Source organism: Gossypium raimondii, chromosome 6 (genome assembly GCF_025698545.1).
Source record: "Gossypium raimondii isolate GPD5lz chromosome 6, ASM2569854v1, whole genome shotgun sequence".
NCBI lineage: Eukaryota > Viridiplantae > Streptophyta > Magnoliopsida > Malvales > Malvaceae > Gossypium > Gossypium raimondii.
Genome location: NC_068570.1, coordinates 57,061,084 through 57,079,896, shown reverse-complemented (window position 1 = coordinate 57,079,896; position 18,813 = coordinate 57,061,084). Strand labels below are relative to the sequence as shown.

Genomic DNA, 18,813 nt, shown 5'->3' with positions numbered 1-18,813 from the left:
TGCATGTGCATGAACAATTAAATCTTAGTTATTACAGATGGCGAGTTCAATGTGATTCAAACTAATTTCACCCATAAGTAGCTAACAACTTATTCAGGGGAAACATTAATTTAGTTTGTCATATCCTTTGTTTGGCTTGTTTAGGTGTACAATTAATAAACGATCTCAACGTTTTGTACATCTTTCTTGCTCTCTATTTCTTTATATGTCTTTGTAACATCAGGTAGACTATGCATGTACACCTGAGGAAGTTCACCAGCAATTCCAATCTTGTGATCAGAGTAACAATTTTGACAGACAAGTTTGGTCATCCTAAAGGATTTGCCTAGGTATCTGCTGCTTCGAATCTGTTTGGGCTCCACATATGTAACAATGATGTCTTATCTGCATGTTAGATGGATGACTGCAATAATGTAAATCGCCATTGAAGGAAGCACAACGATTCCAATGAATACATTCCCTAATTTTGGTACATCATTGTGAACCAACCAGTCTACAAACGATGTTATTAAATAATACACGTTGATGCGAATGATTCCAATGCCTAAAATCCATGAAATCACAATTACCTGCAATGCGATAAAGATATAATTATCAGCTAAGAACATAAATAGGCAAAAAATAAAATAAAGTAATTGAGAGAAATAACCATAAAGTACCATAAAGACTTCTATATTAGGAGTCAGATTGTATTTTGCCTCATCAAAGAGCTGGTTCCTTTTTGTTAAAAATTTAATCCATTTTTACTATTAAAAATTAGCATGGTTAACGAAATAACCTGACAATGATACATGGCTGGGTATGTGTAACTCATACTGACGTATAGGGACCAGTTTTTAACAGTAGAAGTGGATGGAAATTTTAAAAAAATGAAATTTTGCTCTATGATCTAATATATAGAGACTAATTCACTGATTTTTAATAGATAAGGAAAAATACAATCTGGCTCTTAATATAGAGACCTCTATTGTACTTTTACCGAAAAATAACTCATAATCTTGGTTGAGCTGCTACTAAATTTAATGAGTGAGATTAGAGCAAATGGTAGCTCAAATGAAAGAATCATCTGCAAAAATCCATTATTAAATTTACAAGTAGTTTTAGCTTAAAATATATATATTGATAAAATAATTCGTTGATGAACTCAAAAATTAAAAGTGCTCATGCGTTGGGCCTATACAAGGCATTTAGACTATTTTTTTGAGTTTGGTCCGAAAAATGGATTTTTTTGCCTAATTCCAACCTAATTTAAGAAAAGTAAACTCAGGCCCGATCAGCCAGTCCATATTTGATTTTTTAGATTAATTTTTATTTAAAATTAAAATATTTGAAAAATATAATACACCAAATGCGCTAAAAAAATGCTATAATAAAAATTTTCTAACACATTAAAAAGTATTTAAATTTAAAAATATTATCATAAATATAATGAATGTTTTATTATATTAAAAAACACAAATAAATCTAATAAATTTTATATTTTGGGTTGAATTATTTAGTTGAGTAAGTTTCTTTTAGGTCATGGGTAATAGGTTTAATTGTTATCGGATTAATTATTTAATATAAATATATAATTATTATTTATCATATATAATTAATATAATATTATTTTATAACATAATATTCGGACCGGGCCAAGCTCGGGCCAAAAAATCTTCTCCAAGGCCCTACCTATATAGAAAATGGGCCTTAAATTTTAACCAAGTCCATTTTTCGGGCCTCATATTTTGTCCAAACCCTCTTATTTTTCAGCAGGCCTTCGGACCTAAGCAGGTAACCCAGCCCATGAGCAGGTTTACCATGAATTTAACAAGTTTGGATTCGAATCTATTATTTATAATCCCTTTGTTATTCTGGGGTTAACGATATGCTTTGTAAAAGAAAAATCAATCTTAGATATATTCTAACCGATGCAATGATGATTAGTTGATCGGCCCCTTAAGATCCACCAATGATGGACACAATGAGACTAGGTGTAATGGCAATGCACCTAGTCATTATATTCCTCACCCATTTCTTCATATGAAGATTCAAGAAACCCTGAAAAGAAACAAACATCATATGATAAAGTAAATTATTTGTCATTAGATTAATAATTAATTAACACAAAATTTAAAAAATGGTTTAATTTGCAAAACCTGCATGATAAATTGTCCTGTATAAGTCCCTGTAATGCTAGAGCTTTTCCCTGATGCTAAAAGAGCAACGGCATAAAGGGCTTTGCTAGATTTCCCCAACACATTCTGCAATATTGGCTAAAACACAGTTTCTTACCTTCAATTTTGGTTTGCTAATGAAAAGTTTTAGTATGTTTAATTAGTAATTTTGGACCTGGAGAAGGAAAGAAGCTGAGTTGAGATTAAGATCAACGTTTCTGGTTAGCACTAGAAATATTATCAGCTGTGCAGACCGTGGCGAACACCGAGACAACCGCCACGTCGATTAAAAATGCTACAAACAAGGCGATGCCACTCTCTATTAGAAAATATCTACAGGCATCCTAACCAAATCAATGAAAGCAACTATAACTTAGCATGCATTAACAAACTAGAACTATAGCATTACACTTTCAATGATGATATTGTTTACTTTAGCTTACATTAACACCTCGAACAGAGTTTGGTACTTTTCTACTCAGCACTAGAGCTGAGTGAAGGAAGATATTGTGCCTGTAATTCACACTATGTTTTTGTAGTTAGAATTAATTAAGAAAATGTGATTCGATGATATTTGATCCTGCTCTTATAAAGTTAGGTTTCAAAGATTTTATGAGAGTTTATTAGTGGCTCATGTGAAGTGCACATGAAAATCTTCTAAGGAACCTTTCTATGGACAAGATTTTCAAAAGAAATTATATAACAATATATGTAGGGGTGAGAGAAACACGATTCAATTTGGAAACAAAATTGAATTTCAAATTAATCGAATGGAGTTATTCGAGTCAACTCAAATAACTAATTCGAGTTTCAAGTTCAAGTCGGGTTGAATTTTACAATTCGAATAATTCGAATAACAAATTGGTATAAATACTCTTTTGGTCCCTATCAATTTTGAAAATGAACAAATTGATATCTCTCTCAACAAAAATTATAAAAAAAATTCAAAATATTTATAAAAAATTTAAAAGTAAATTAGAGAGTGATTGATGTTATAATGTTCATCTTACGACATAGCAATGGCACCCAAGAGGGCAATGGCGTCGCCGGTGGCTCCTTGGCCATTAAGTTTAGGAACAAACATGCCATTAACCACACCTGATGCTGGTGGCTTTACGTAACTCATTTCCCTAAAGAAACATCTCGCTATTACAAACACCAACACCGCTATCAGCATTTCTAGCTTCCTCACCTTTTCATTATATACGTCATATTCAACAAAACAAGACCATTAACAAACATTAACCTTCTTTAATTTAACATTTACATATACAGACACAAATTAATTACCCCATATCTCTGCAGGCCAAGGAGGAGAAGAGTACTTAAACCCGTCAATAAAACTCTAACCCATACTGGGATGTTAAACAGTATATTCAATCCAAAGGCTGTACCAATCACTGCCACATAGATATAAATGCATCATATACCTTGTTTTCAATACTTGGTTTTTGAACTATTTACTCATGATGTAAATGATGACTTAAATAACAAGAAACCTTTAGGTATATCGCCACTATGACAAAGAATCTCGCTAGTATCCATAAGTAATTTTTCACCATTCTTGGGTACTCACCTTACACGAATTCTAATAAGTGTTTGCACGAAAAGTTAAATAAAGCTAAATTATAACATCGAAATGGAGATTTTGTTAATTATTAGTATAAAATATGTATATAATCAATTACCAGTCTTGACTACAAGATTTGCGACAAGAGATTGGATTATGAGAGCAAAGACTAATCCGATCAAAACCACCTACAGCGGCTAAAGATTGCAAAGGTTTCATGTTGTTGCATTTAAGAATATTATAAATATAAAGGCTTTATCTTGAACTTAAGTATTACCTCATATCCATGGCTGTCTCATGCTTGTAAATCAATTTCCACTGTGACATGACGTTAATTAGATTATGATCAAATAAGAAAGCATTAAAATCAAAGGAGAAAGAGTGGCAATGGCTTACAGTTTCCAGGATCAAGATAAGTGTTGGTGTTTTGAACAACATGCTAGCTAGTTTTTCTGTGACTTGAGCAACAAGGCTTGAGACTTGCAGAAGAAACAAACAAAATTCAAGAACAAAATTAAAAGCAAAAGTAAAGAAAAGATGAAGAGTATGTGATGAATAATTCTTCAAGGATTTTTCATTGAAATGAGCAATGGCATAAAGCCAATACAAATACCAGACATGAGCTGGTCACCACAAACAAATGAATACCTAAAACACTACCTAACTCCACTAATTACATTGTAACTTACAAAACCTTACTTGCACTCATGAACAACCTGATTTTGCACCTAATCAGCACCTAAAACATCAAGTACAACTTGTTTTGTTTTCAACTAAGCTACAAAACATTAATTCAAAATCAACAAAATGAAATAGTAGCTTGATCTGCTGGAACTTCACTTACTCGGGCTGTTCCTGGTGCAACAGGGGTAGCGTGCTGGCCAACTTCAACAATAAGCTAATGAAACAAGGAAACCAGGGCCTATAAATGACAAAAAATTTCTCCATCTAGGTTTCTAAAAAAAATCCGATAGAAACATCAATCACAAACTAAATAAACAGCCTTTTTCTCTCTCTCACTCTCTCTCTCTCTATATATATATAAAGAAATGGAACCTGATCATGATTGAGGTCACTGAGGAAGATTCTGGGGGGGCGGTGTCGTGCTCCACATTGAGAGCAGCTATGGGGTTGTTTCCTCCACCAATTGATCGAGGAATTACTACAACATCGCCTCCTTGCAGTTCCTGCAAACTTTCCATATCTCTCTTTTCTTTTTAAGTTCACTGATTACTGTATAGTTGCAGTGAGACACATGCTGAAGAAACTGAAACACTGCATTCACAATATGTACCAACCTATCCAATATTATAAGACAATTTCGGAGGGATTTAAGGGCACGCAAGTATGCATGCATGCATGCATGCAAAACAACCAAAGCTTTTTCCCTGCACGGTTTGGCTACAAAAATTTTCCTTGATTTGCTCTTGTTCATCTATTTGTTGTGAAACCGAAATATCATAGAATATAAAAAAATATAATGTGATAACTGATAAATTTAGCTTTTAAAGTTTACGTCGTTTGCTAATTTGGTTCTTATTTTGTTTTTTAATTAAATTTGACCAACAACATTTTAAAAAGAGCTTAATTGCTTTTTTTAACGAAAATATTGACTAAGATGTTAAATTTTTAAACCTGGCAGCCCACATGTACTTCATGTAATTTTTTATATTTGTTTTTAAATTTTAAGTCTTTTTTAATATTTTCATAAATTTTAAATTATTTGACAAATAGTTCCATGTCTGAATAAAATATATGTGGACAATCACATAGACAGAGGTGATTTTAGGGGGGATGGCATGGGCCTCGGCCCCCTAAAATAAAAAATTACCATTTAGGCCCTCTAATTTTTTTTAAAATTTTAAATTAGTAAAGGTAAAATTACACTTTGCCCCCTAAAATTATAATAATTCAATTTAATCCTTTAAAAATTATAAAGATATAGAGTATAAAGATTAAAATTTCATTCGGGCCCCTCTAAAATATTGTTCTGGCTTCGCCCCTACATGCAGATTGCCACACCATATCATTAAAAAATTAATATTTTAGTCAATATTTTAGTAAAAGAATAATTTAACTACTTTTTAAATATTAATAACCAAATTTAACTCAAAGAATAAGGACTAAATTAATAAAAACATAAACAATATACCTAAAATAAAATCCAAAATGAAATTTCAAAATGTATGTGGAGCTAAGCTCAACTGTACTGGTGTCCCAAAAAAAAAAAAAACATTATTTTCAAAATCTTAATTAGATAAATATTCAAATACAATTAAAAATGTAAATACGTAATCTTAATTTGATGATACTAATTCTAGAAAAATTCAAAGAAAGATATAAAAATACATAAATATTTTTCAAAAATATATTAAAAATTTAAAATATATATGAATAAAAATAATATTGTTGACAAGAAATATTAATATATAAATTTTAAAATATATAAAAATAAATGAATATTTTCAAATTTTATATTAATATTAATATTAAATAAAATAAAATCCCCGCCTCATTCCTCTCCTCTCCCCTCAGTTTTCTCAACAAATTAAGATTTCTACTCAGTTTCAACTATGATAGTATCATCATCTAACAAGAAAGACAGCAAACAAATTTTTAAATTCACATAAAAGACTTTATTCATCTTAACAACAATAAAAAATTTTGGTCACATTCAACAAATACTTACCTATAATTTTATTTCTTAATTCATGGTACTTTACATAAAATTTTGATTTCTATGAAGTTGTCCTAAAATGATCTTCCAAACAACTTGCTCCGAGGTTGTAGTCTTTTAGGTATAAGATTTTGTTTTTCAGATCTCAATCTGTTACAGGGGATAACAATGGTTTATTGAATAGGTCTACCACACATGAGTCGCAGATTTATTGAAACAATCAACAACCAACTTTTACTCTTTGGTAGTCAAATATTAGATAAGTTGGTACATATTGCACTATAAATGCAGTGTTTCAGTTTCTTCAACATGTGTCCCACTGCAACTATACAGTAATCAGTGAACTTAAAAAGAACAGAGAGATACGTAAAGTTTGCAGGAACAGCAAGGAAGAGATGTTGCAGTAATTCATCGATTAATTGGGGGAGGAAGCAACCCCATAGCTGCGCTCAATGTGAAGCCTGGCACCACCCCCCTAGAATCTTCCTTTAATAACAACAATGACCCTAATCATGATCAAGTTCCATTTCTTTATATATATATATATATATAGAGAGAGAGAGAGAGAGAAAGGCTATTTATTTTGTTTGTGATTGATGTTTCTATGGGATTTTTTTTTCAGAAACCTAGATGGAGAAATTTTTTGTCATTTATAGGCCCTAGTTTCCTTGTTTCATTAGCTTATTGTTGTAGTTGGCCAGCATGCTGCCCCTGTTGCACTAGGAACAACCCGAGCAAGTGAAGTTCGAGCAGATCGAGCTACTGTGTCATTTTGTTGATTTTGAATTAATGTTTTGTAGCTTAGTTGAAAACAAAACAAGTTGTACTTGATGTTTTAGGTGCTGATTAGATGAAAAATCATCTTGTTCATGAGTGAAAGTTGGGTTTTGTAAGTTACAATGTAGTTAGTGGAGTTAGGTAGTGTTTAAGGTATTCATTTGTTTGTGGTGACTAGCTCATCTCTGGTATTTATATTGGCTTTATTCCATTGTTCATTTCAATGAAAATTCCTTGAAGAATTATTCATCACATACTCTCCATCTTTTCTTTACTTTTGCTTTTAATTTTGTTCTTGTATTTTGTTTGTTTCTTCTGCAAGTCTCGAGCCTTGTTGCTCAACTCACTGCAAAACTTTCTTGCATATTGTTCAAAACACCAACACTTATCTTGATCCTGGAAACTGTAAGCCATTGCCACTCTTTCTCCTTTGATTTTAATGCTTTCTTATTTGATCATAATCTGATTGACATCATGTCACAGTGGAAATTGATTTACAAGCAGGAGCCAGGCATGGATATGAGGTAATAATTAAGTTCAAGATAAAGTCTTTATATTTATAATATTCTTAAATGTAACAGCATGAAAACTTTGCAATCTTTAGCTGCTATAGTTGGTTTTGATCGGATTAGTCTTTGCTCTCATAATCCAATCTCTTGCTGCAAATCTTAGAGTTAGCACTGGTAATTGATTATATACATATTTTATACTAATAATTAACAAAATCTCCATTTCTGATGTTATAATTTGGCTTTATTTAACTTTTCAAGCAAACACTTATCAGAGTTATGTAAGGTTGAGTACCCAAGAATGGTGAAATATTGCTTATGGATACTAGCAGAGATTGTTGTCATAGCTGTTGATATACCTAAAGGTTTCTTGTTATTTAAGTCTTCATTTACATCATGAGTAAATAGTTCAAAAACCAAGTTCTGAAAACAAGATATATGATGCATTTATATATATGTGGCAGTGATTGGTATAACCTTTGATTGAATATACTGTTTAACATCCCAGTATGGGTTGGAGTTTTATTGACGGGTTTAAGCACTCTTCTCCTCCTTGGCCTGCAGAGATATGGGGTAATTAATTTGTGTCTGTATATGTAAATTTTAAATCAGAGAAGGTTAATATTTGCTAATGGTATTGTTTTGTTGAATATGACGTATATAATAAAAAGATGAGGAAGCTGGAAATGCTGATAGCGGTACTAGTGTTTATAATGGCAGGATGTTTCTTTAGAGAAATGAGTTACGTAAAGCCACCAGCATCAGGTGTGGTTAAAGGCATTTTTGTTCCTAAACTTAATGGCCAAGGACCCACCGACAACGCCATTGCCCTCTTGGGTGCCCTTGTTATGCCGTAAGATAAACATTATAACATCAATCATTTTCTACTTTACTTTTAAAATTTTTGTAAATATTTTAAATTGTTTTATATTTTTTGTTGAGAGAGAGATCAATTTGTTCATTTTCAAAATTGATAGGGACCAAAAGAGTATTTATACCAATGTTCTATTCAAATTATTCGAATTGCAAAATTCAACCCGACTTGAACTTGAAACTTGAATTAGTTATTTGAGTTGACTCGAATAACTCTATTCGATTAATTTAAAATTCAATTTTGTTTCCAAATTAAATCAAGTTTTGTTCACCCCTACATATATTGTTATATAATTTCTTTTGAAAATATTGCCCATAGAAAGGTTCCTTAGAAGATTTTCATGTGCATTTCACATGAGCCACTAATTTTCATGTGTACTTCACGTGAGCCACTAATAAACTCTTATAAAATCTTCGAAACCTAACTTCATAAGGGCAGGATCAAATTTCATCGAATCACATTTCAGTAAAGCTCTTAATTAATTCTAAGTACAAAAAATAGTGTGAATTATAAGCACAATATCTTCCTTCACCCAGCTCTAGACTGGAGCTCTACACAGTGGACAGTTAGAGTGAGTATAAAACCACATGTCGATGCAGTCAACGTGGACGGCATGGTTGCAATTGGGCAAAACACGGGCTTTCTAGTCGTTTTTGAACTCAGACAAGCAAATGACGCAAGTAAGTGGAGTGAAATTGCTGGCCTTGGCTATGTCAGAGTAAATAAGGGTGGGGATTATTTTAATGATAGAAAGATCCAAAATTTCGAGCTATATTTTTACCCGAACCGTCCCATTTTTCAGGCAAGCTGTCGGGCCAGGCCAAGTAGCCCAACCCATGATCACCTCTAATAGCAAGGAACCTTCTTTTTCCCCTTTTCCTTCTCTTCTCTCCATAAAAACCCTCTCCCACAATTCCATCCTTTCGTCTCCACCTCTCATACCTTCATTTTCTTTTCTTCCATGGATAACTACACTGATTTTCAAACCAAACACATTAATTATGCTCTCAATGGCAAAGTAATGCTCTGCACTGGTGTCCTTCTCTTAGTCTTGTTCATCTTTTTTTTCTTCCATAACGACGCTCATTTCTTCTTCGAGAATTGCCATCGCTGCTACCTCCGCTGATGTCGTGCTCAGCACTTGCTCTCTATTTTCACCGCCATTACCCCGCCACCCTTCGCTGCTGCTTCCGAAGGTTTGGACCTTTCTATCATTAAAATAATCCTTCAAAAATAGCAGTAGCGGAGGGTGGAGGGGTAATGGCGGTAGAAATAGAGAGCAAGTGCTGAGCACGATACCGGCAGAGGTAGTGGCGATGGCGATTCCCGAAGAAGAAAAGAGCGTTGTTATGGAATCAGAGGAGGATGAACAAGACTAAGAAAATGACACCAGTGCAGAGTATTACTTTGCCATTGAGAGCACAATTAATATGTTTGGTCTGAAAATCAGTGTAGTTATCCATGGAAGAAAAGAAAATAAAGGTATGAGAGGTGGAGACGAAAGGATAGAATGGTGGGGGAGAGTTTTTATGGAGACAAGATAAGGGAAATGGAAAAATGAAGGTTCCTTGCTATTAGAGGTGATCATATGTTGGGCTACCTCGCCCGGCCCGATGTCCCGCCCAAAAAATGGGAGGGTTCGGGTAAAAATATAGGCCTGAAATATTGGACCTTTCTGTCATTAAAACAATCCCCACCCTTATTTACTCTAACATAGCCAGGGCCAGCGATTTCATTCCACTTACTTGTGCCATTTTCTTGTCCGAGTTCGAAAACGATGAGAAAGCCCGCGTTTTGCCTAATTGTAACCAAGCCTTCCACGTTGACTGCATCAACATGTGGTTTTATACTCACTCTAACTGTCCACTATGTAGAGCTCCAGTCCAGAGCTGAGTGAAGGAAGATATTGTACCTGTAATTCACACCATTTTTTTGTCGTTAGAATTAATTAAGAGCTTTACTGAAATGTGATTCGATGAGATTTGATCTTGCCCTTATAAAGTCAGGTTTCGAAGATTTTATGAGAGTTTATTAGTGGCTCATATGAAGTGCACATGAAAATTAATGGCTCATGTGAAATGCACATGAAAATCATCTAAGGAACCTTTCTCTAGGCAATATTTTCAAAAGAAATTATATAACAATATATGTTGGAGTAAGCAAAACTCGATTTAATTTGTAAATAAAATTGAATTTTGAATTAATTCAAGTTTCAATTTCAAGTCTAGTTAAATTTTACAATTCAAATAATTCGAATAATAAATTGGTATAAATACTCTTTTGGTCTCTATCAATTTTGAAAACGAACAAATTGATATCTCTCTCAACAAAAATTATAAAAAAATTTAAAATATCTATAAAAATTTTAAAAGTAAAGTAGAAAGTGATTGATGTTGTAATGTTCATCTTACAGCATAACAAGGGCACCCAAGAGGGCAATGGCATCGCTGGTGGCTCCTTGGCCATTAAGTTTAGGAACAAACATGCCTTTAACCACACCTGATGCTGGTGGCTTTACGTTACTCATTTCCCTAAAGAAACATCCCGCCATTACATACACCAGCACCGCTATCAGCATTTCCAACTTCCTCACCTTTTCATTATATACATCATATTAAACAAAACAAAACCATTAGAAAATAGTAACCTTCTCTAATTTAACAATTACATATACCACAAATTAATTACCCCATATCTCTGCAGGCCATGGAGGAGAAGAGTGCTTAAACCTGTCAATAAAACTCCAACCCATACTGGGATGTTAAACAGTATATTCAATCCAAAGGCTGTACCAATCACTGCCACATATATATAAATGCATCATATATCTTGTTTTATATATCTTGTTTTCAGTACTTGGTTTTTGAACTATTTACTCATAATGTAAATGATGACTTAAATAACAAGAAACCTTCAGGTATATCAGCAGCTATGACAGCAATCTCTGCTAGTATCCATAAGTAATTTTTCACCATTCTTGGGTACTCAGCCTTACAGAATTCTGATAAGTGTTTGCCTGAAAATTTAAATAAAGCTAAATTATAACATCAGAAATGGAGATTTTGTTAATTATTAGTATAAAATATGTATATAATCAATTACCAGTGCTGACTCCAAGATTTGCAGTAAGAGATTGGATTATGAGAGCAAAGAAAAATCCGATCAAAACCACTCACAGCAGCTGAAGATTGCAAAGGTTTCATGGTGTTGCATTTAAGAATATTATAAATATAAAGGCTTTATCTTGAACTTAAGTATTACCTCATATCCATGGCTGGCTCCTGCTTGTAAATCAATTTCCACTGTGATATGACGTCAATCAGATTATGAACAAAGAGTGGCAATGGCTTATAGTTTCCAGGATCAAGATAAATGTTGGTGTTTTGAACAATATGCTAGCAAGTTTTGCTGTGACTTGAGCAACAAGGCTCGAGACTTGCAAAAGAAACAAACAGAAGTCAAGAACAAAATTAAAAGAAAAACTAAATAAAAGATGGAGAGTATGTGATGAATAATTCTTCAAAGAATTTTCATTGAAATCAGTAATGGCATAAAGCCAATACAAATACAAGACATGAGCTGGTCACAACAAACAAATGAATACCTAAAACACTACCTAACTCCACTAATTACTTTGTAACTTACAAAACCTTACTTGCACTCATGAACAAGCTGATTTTTCAACTAATCAGCACCTAAAACATCAAGTACAACTTGTTCTATTTTCATCTAAGCTACAAAACATTAATTCAAAATCAACAAAATGAAACAGTAGCTCGATCTGCTGGAACTTCACTTGTTCGGGTTGTTCCTGGTGAAACAAGGGCAGCATGCTGGCCAACTTCAACAATAAGCTAATGAAACAAGGAAACCAGGGCCTATAAATGACAAAAAATTTCTCCATCCAGGTTTTTGAAAAAAAATCCCATAGAAACATCAATCACAAACCAAATAAACAACCTCTTTCTCTCTCCTCTCTCTCTCTCTATATATATAAAGAAATGGAACTTGATCATGATTAGGGTCACTGTTGTTATTAAAGGAGGATTCTGAGGGGTGTCGGGCTCCACATTGAGTGCAGCTATGGGGTTGCTTCCTCCACCAATTGATCGAGGAATTACTGCAATATCGCCTCCTTGCTGTTCTTGCAAACTTTACATATCTCTCTTTTCTTTTTAAGTTCACTGATTACTGCATAGTTTTAGTGAGACACATGTTGAAGAAACTGAAACATTGCATTTATAGTGCAATATGTACCAACTTATCCATTTGACTACCAAAGAGTAAAAGTTGGTTGCTGATTGTTTCAATAAATCTGCGAATCATGTGTGGTGACCTATTCAATAAACCATTGTTTTCCCCTGTAACAGATTTACCTCTAAAAAATAAAATCTTATACCTAAAAGACTACAACATCGGAGCAAGTTGTTTGGAAGATCATTTTAGGATAACTTCATAGAAATCAAAATTTTATGTAAAGTATATGAATTAAGAAATAAAATTATAGGTAAGTATTTGTTGAATGTGACCAAAAATTTTTATTGTTGTTAAGATGAATCAAGTCTTTTATGGGAGTTTAAAAATTTGCTTGTTGTCTTTCCTGTTAGATGATGATACTATCATAGTTGAAACTGAGTAGAAATATTAATTTGTTGAGAAAACTGAGGGGGAGAGGGAGAGGAATGAGGCGGGAGATTTTTATTTTATTTACTATTAATATTAATATAAAAATTTGAAAATATTCATTTATTTTTATATATTTTAAAATTTATATATTAATATTTCTTGTCAACAATATTATTTTTATTCATATATATTTTAAATTTTTAATATATTTTTTGAAAAATATTTATGTATTTTATATATTTCTTTGAATTTTTCTAGAATTAGTATCATCAAATTAAGATTATGTATAAAATATTGAGGGTTAGTTTTTTAAAATTATGATTAAATTGATATACTATGTAAAAGTTGAGGTCAAACTTGTTATTATATCGATTTTTTAACTGTCACATCAACTTGCTATTTGTGATTTTAACAAGAGTGGTCAAAATAATCAAATTATATAACGTGAGTGTTTAAATTATATAAATTAATCAAAGTCAAAGTTTTTATGTATTGCACAGGTCAATTAGTTGTTTAACAAAGTTGTATAATTTTAAATTTTATTTTATTTTGGGCCTCTTGCAAAGAAAGATACTATTGGATAAACACCATGAAATATTAATGTATTTGAATATTTATCTAATTAAGATTTTGAAAAAATGTTTCTTTTTTAGGGGAGGGGGACACCAGTACAGTTGAGCTTAGCTCCACATACATTTTGAAATTTCATTTTGGATTTTATTTTAGGTATATTGTTTATGTTTTTATTAATTTAGTCCTTATTCTTTGAGTTAAATTTGGTTATTAATATTTAAAAGTAGTTAAATTATTCTTTTACGAAAATATTGACTAAAATATTAATTTTAATTTTTAATTTTTAATTTTTAAAATATTTGGTATAACCTTTGGATTGAATATACTGTTTAACATCTCATTATGGGTTGGAATTTTATTGACGAGTTTAAGCGCTCTTCTCCTCCTTGGCATACAGAGATATGGGGTAACTAATTTGTGTTTGTATGTGTAAATGTTAAATTATAGAAGGTTAATATTTGCTAATGATTTTGTTTTGTTAAATATGATGTATATAATGAAAAGGTGAGAAAGCTGGAAATGCTGATAGCAGTGCTGGTGTTTGTAATGGCGGGATGTTTCTTTGGGGAAATGAGTTACGTAAAGCCACCAGCATCAGGTGTGGTTAAAGGCATTTTTGTTCCTAAGCTTAATGGCCAAGAAGCCACCAGCGACGCCATTGCCATCTTGGGTGCACTTGTTATGACGTAAGATGAACTATAACATCAATCACTTTCTACTTTTTAATGCCCTATATTTTTTTTTTGAAAATCTTGCCCATAGAAAGGTTCTTTAGAAGATTTTCATGTGCACTTCACATGAACCACTAATAAACTCTCATAAAATCTTCGAAACTTGACTTTATAAGAGCATGACCAAATCTCATCGAATCACATTTCAATAAAGCTCTTAATTAATTCTAACTACAAAAAAATGGTGTGAATTACAGGCATAATATCTTCCTTCACTCAGCTCTGGTGCTCAGTAGAAAAGTACCAAACTCTGTTTAAGGTGTTAATGTAAGCCAAAGTAAACAATATCATCATTGAAAGTGTAATGCTATAGTTCTAGTTTGTTAATGCATGACAAGTTATGATTGCTTTCATTGATTTGGTTAGGATGCCTGTAGACATTTTCTAATAGAATGTGGCATTGCCTTGTTTGTGGCATTTTTAATCAACGTGGTGGTTGTCGCGGTGTCTGCCTCGGTCTACACAGTTGATAACGTTTCCAATGCTAACCAGCAACATTGCAACGATCTTAATCTCAACTCAGCTTCTTTCCTTCTCTAGGTCTGATATTACTAATTAAATATACTAAAACTGTAACGCCCAAAAAATCTCTTATGTATTTATTTTCTTATGTTTGTGACATATATGTGTATTTGCTTCAATGGTTAAATGTTTTGGTGTGTGTGAGAGGTCCCAAGTTCAACCCAGGACTTGGGCAAATTTTTGTATTTTTCAGAATAAGGCCCTATCTCTAGTCAATAGGCTTTTAATTAAATGTTGGTAAAATATGTTAGAATGGGCTTGTTGGTTTGATGGTCAAGTGGAGAGTAAATGAGTAGAAGGTTTGGAGTTCAAACCCCTGTTTGTGCAAATGGGATTTATTTTGCTGCTTGTGTCGTATGGGTGTTAAAGGATTTTGAGTTCATTGGGATTCTTAGCAAATTATTCTGTTCATTTTTTTCCTTCTTTCTTTTATCCAAAAATAGAATTTTCGATTTTCTCTTCTTCCTTTTTGCCGTCGTTTTCTTTTTACATTATTTTTCTTGCTGCCGAAATTCTTGTGCTTACCCATTCTATTTTTTCTTCTCAACTTCTTTCCATTCGGTCTCGTCTTGTCCCTCGATTAACTGCGATCGTTCAGTAAGTACTCATCTTTTTGATGTTGTTTCTCTCCAAAAACTCTGTCGGTTCTCCTCTGGGATTTCTTTTCTCTTTTGCCGAAACCTACCCTTCTCTTCCTATTTTTCTTTTAATTCTGCTTTCATTTCGACTGCAATTGCACTTTTGCTCCTTATTTTGGCGTTTCATGGACAACCTTGGTAAGTGATTTTATGTGGTTAGTAGTTGAGAATGCTAAGTTTCTGACTAGGGGTTATTATGTTGTTTGGGCAGCATCTTTTTGCTTGGATAGAGACTCTTCTGGTACTACCTTGTAAGCAAATCGATTTGCAGCGTTGGGGGTAAGTTTTAATCGCTTAATAGTTGAGTAAACTATTTAGGTTGGTTTTAATTCATCGTTCAATCGCTCAATTATAGGTTCGGGATTGCTTGGGGTTACTTTTGCGCCAGAAATGTTACAGGTTTGTAACTGTAACACTGTAAATAGAAATCGATGAAATGTCAAAAAGCGAGGCTGTCGACGCCACACGGGCGTATGATCGATGAGGCTGGCCATGTGTGATACACGGGCCAAACCGAATTGGGTCGTGTGGGCCACATGGACGTGTGGGCCCATACGGGTAAACCACACGGGCGTATGGGATTTTGGGCCAAGCTATGTGAGCTACACGGCCAAGGCCAATTTGGGCCATGTGTGCCCACACGAGCGAACATCATGGACTTGTAAGCCCATTTTCACTATTTTATTACTAAGATTGCACAGGTCGCTCGAGACGACTGTGGACCTACTGTAGGGTCGGTAAGCTTACCTAAACCCCTAATTAACTGAAATGACTGTATGACTGATATGATTAAGCATGATGATGTCCCAATGATTTGATACTGTATGCCCAGTTTACATGTATGATATTATGTATATAATGTCAAATTTGTATATTGCATTGCATTGGGTTGGGGATTATAATTTTTGGAGGAAGTGTACTGAAAGGCCTCGAGCCTAAATTACCGGCAGCTTAGCAGCAAACTATTGTCTAGTGCCGCATTCGGTACTTTTTAGAGTGTAGGGATGGGTAGGTTGATTATATCCCCACATGGAGTGTAGGGTTGGACGGAGTTGGTGTGTAGAGGCTGGTTGGGTAGGATTTTGTGACTGTATGTTTGTTATTGTATTGATTACAGATACTGTAAGGGGCCAAACCCCTAATGCATGACTGCTTATGTACTGAAATAGGCTAAAGCCCAAACTAAAACTGAATCTGGTGCTGAAAGGGCTTAAGCCCAGACCGTGACTTCATTTTGTCTGCTTGTTCTATATGGGGAATTACACACTGAGTTTTCGTAAACACACCATTCTGATTTATTTATACAGGTAATCCATAGGCTTGGGCGGATCGGTGCGGCGGAAGACTGAGCGGTGGCCACACAACCTTATTTGACTATGTTTCCTACTTAGTTATGATTTTAAATTTTATTTGGGAATTTTATTGTAAATATGTCCTCTATGAATTTTTCTTAAATTTGGGATTTTCAATTTATAACTACTAGTTTTAGGAAAACTCAAGTTTTCAAAAGAACCAAACGTTTTAACAAAATACTCATGATTACGCAATATGTTTTAAAAGCTTCTGCATAGATTAAACATTTGAAAGCTTTCGAATGATTAATTAACACGATATTAGAATTAATAAACAATAATGAAAAACCTCTAAACAGAGAATATATTTAGCAAAGTTACGGTTTCCCAACACAAGCTACGGTTTTCAAACACACTACCATGTGACATCGCCAGATTCGGCCATAATGTTCAGGCCGGGTTTAGGGTGTTACAAAAACTTTTCATTAGGAAACCAAAATTGAAGGTAAGAAACTGTGTTTTGGCCAATATTGCAGAATGTGTTGGGGAAATCTAGCAAAGCCCTTTATGCCGTTGCCCTTTTAGCATTATGACATGTTTTTGGACAAGTCTAAAATCTTAGCTCATAAAGGTTACAAATGAAGGTAGTTTCAAAACCGGAAAAAAAAAGAAAGAAAGAAGGGAATCCAACCCAAGATTCATATTTTAACTTCAAAGAACATAATAGTATTTTTTTTAAAGCTTGAATTGAGAGATCGAAACTACCTAATATGACAATATCATTGCATTCAAAACAAACAACTTGGGTATCTGCTGCTTCATCTGTTTGGGGCTCTATATATGTAACACCAATGTTTTTTCTACATGTTAGATAGATGACTGCAATAATGTAAATCGCCATTAAAGGAAGCACGATGATTCCAATAAATACATTCCCTAATTTTGGTACATCATTGTGAACCAACCAGTCTACAAACGATGTTATTAAATATTACACGTTGATGCCAATGATTCCAATGCCTAAAATCCATGAAATCACAATTACCTCCAATGCGATAAAGATATAATTATCAGCTAAGAACATAAATAAGCAAAAAATAAAAAATAAAAAATAAAAGAAAGTAATTGAGAGAAATAACATGGTAATCGAGCATCTATACTAAGAATCGTGTGTACAAATGTTCTTTTTGCCTTTTTTTAAATAATTCATAAATTAATCGAAAATTAGTAAATCTATTAAATTATACTAATAATTAAGTTTTAAACAAACAATTGGGTTTGTGAATCATGTCATTATCCAAAAGTGTAAATGTTTTTGTTTGTTGATAGAGAATAATAAGACAGGCTTCTACTCTCTTGGTTTTTTCCTACAACCATCAATTTTATCACCAGGGAAGCACAGCATGCGATTACATCAATTAAAATAATAATAATAATAAGTATAAACATTTATTCTATAAATTATAATAATAAAATTAATTATTCAATTTAGTTTAAACAGTTTTTTATTATTTTTCAGTTTGACCATTTTTTTATCGATCCAATCCTTCTCCAATTTTAACTTTTATGATATCAGCTAAATTGATCACACCATCAATTCTTAATTCAATCGGATAATCGAATCTAATTATAACAACTACAAAAAAAGTATTTGAAAATAATACGTAAATATGTAAACAAATAAAATCACTATATTTATCAACAACCTGTTAACCCGATAATAAAAAATATTATGTCGTAAGTATGAGAACTTGAGTTTGATCTCGTTATCCCCTCGCACTCCTCAAAAATAAAACCACTATATTTTAACGCTTTCTGCTATGCTATTAATTTCAGTTGTTTTATGTATTGTTTTTAATTTAACCACT

General features: G+C 33.0%; 1 protein-coding gene, 1 long non-coding RNA gene and 2 pseudogenes across 2 annotated transcripts; 1 reads left to right on the top strand and 3 right to left on the bottom strand.

Annotated features, from left to right (window-relative positions):
• Positions 1-152: 152 nt before the first annotated feature.
• On the bottom strand, positions 153-3,701 carry LOC105772579 (metal transporter Nramp5-like; annotated as a pseudogene).
• Positions 3,702-3,840: 139 nt separating this feature from the next.
• Positions 3,841-4,282, bottom strand: LOC105772142 (uncharacterized). The gene is made up of 3 exons (XR_008197011.1): positions 4,123-4,282; positions 4,004-4,044; positions 3,841-3,923 (listed from the first exon to the last, which is right to left on the bottom strand). It is a non-coding gene; the product is annotated as an uncharacterized LOC105772142 (long non-coding RNA).
• Positions 4,283-6,575: 2,293 nt separating this feature from the next.
• LOC105772577 (metal transporter Nramp5-like) lies at positions 6,576-12,855 on the bottom strand. The gene is made up of 6 exons (XM_052632791.1): positions 11,825-12,855; positions 11,666-11,744; positions 11,475-11,579; positions 11,252-11,361; positions 10,975-11,156; positions 6,576-9,047 (listed from the first exon to the last, which is right to left on the bottom strand). Exons 3-6 carry the CDS (start codon positions 11,536-11,538, stop codon positions 9,038-9,040), a joined length of 366 nt encoding a protein of 121 aa, XP_052488751.1. The 5' UTR covers positions 11,539-11,579; positions 11,666-11,744; positions 11,825-12,855; the 3' UTR covers positions 6,576-9,037.
• Positions 6,689-17,538, top strand: LOC105772141 (metal transporter Nramp5-like; annotated as a pseudogene).
• Positions 17,539-18,813: the final 1,275 nt, after the last annotated feature.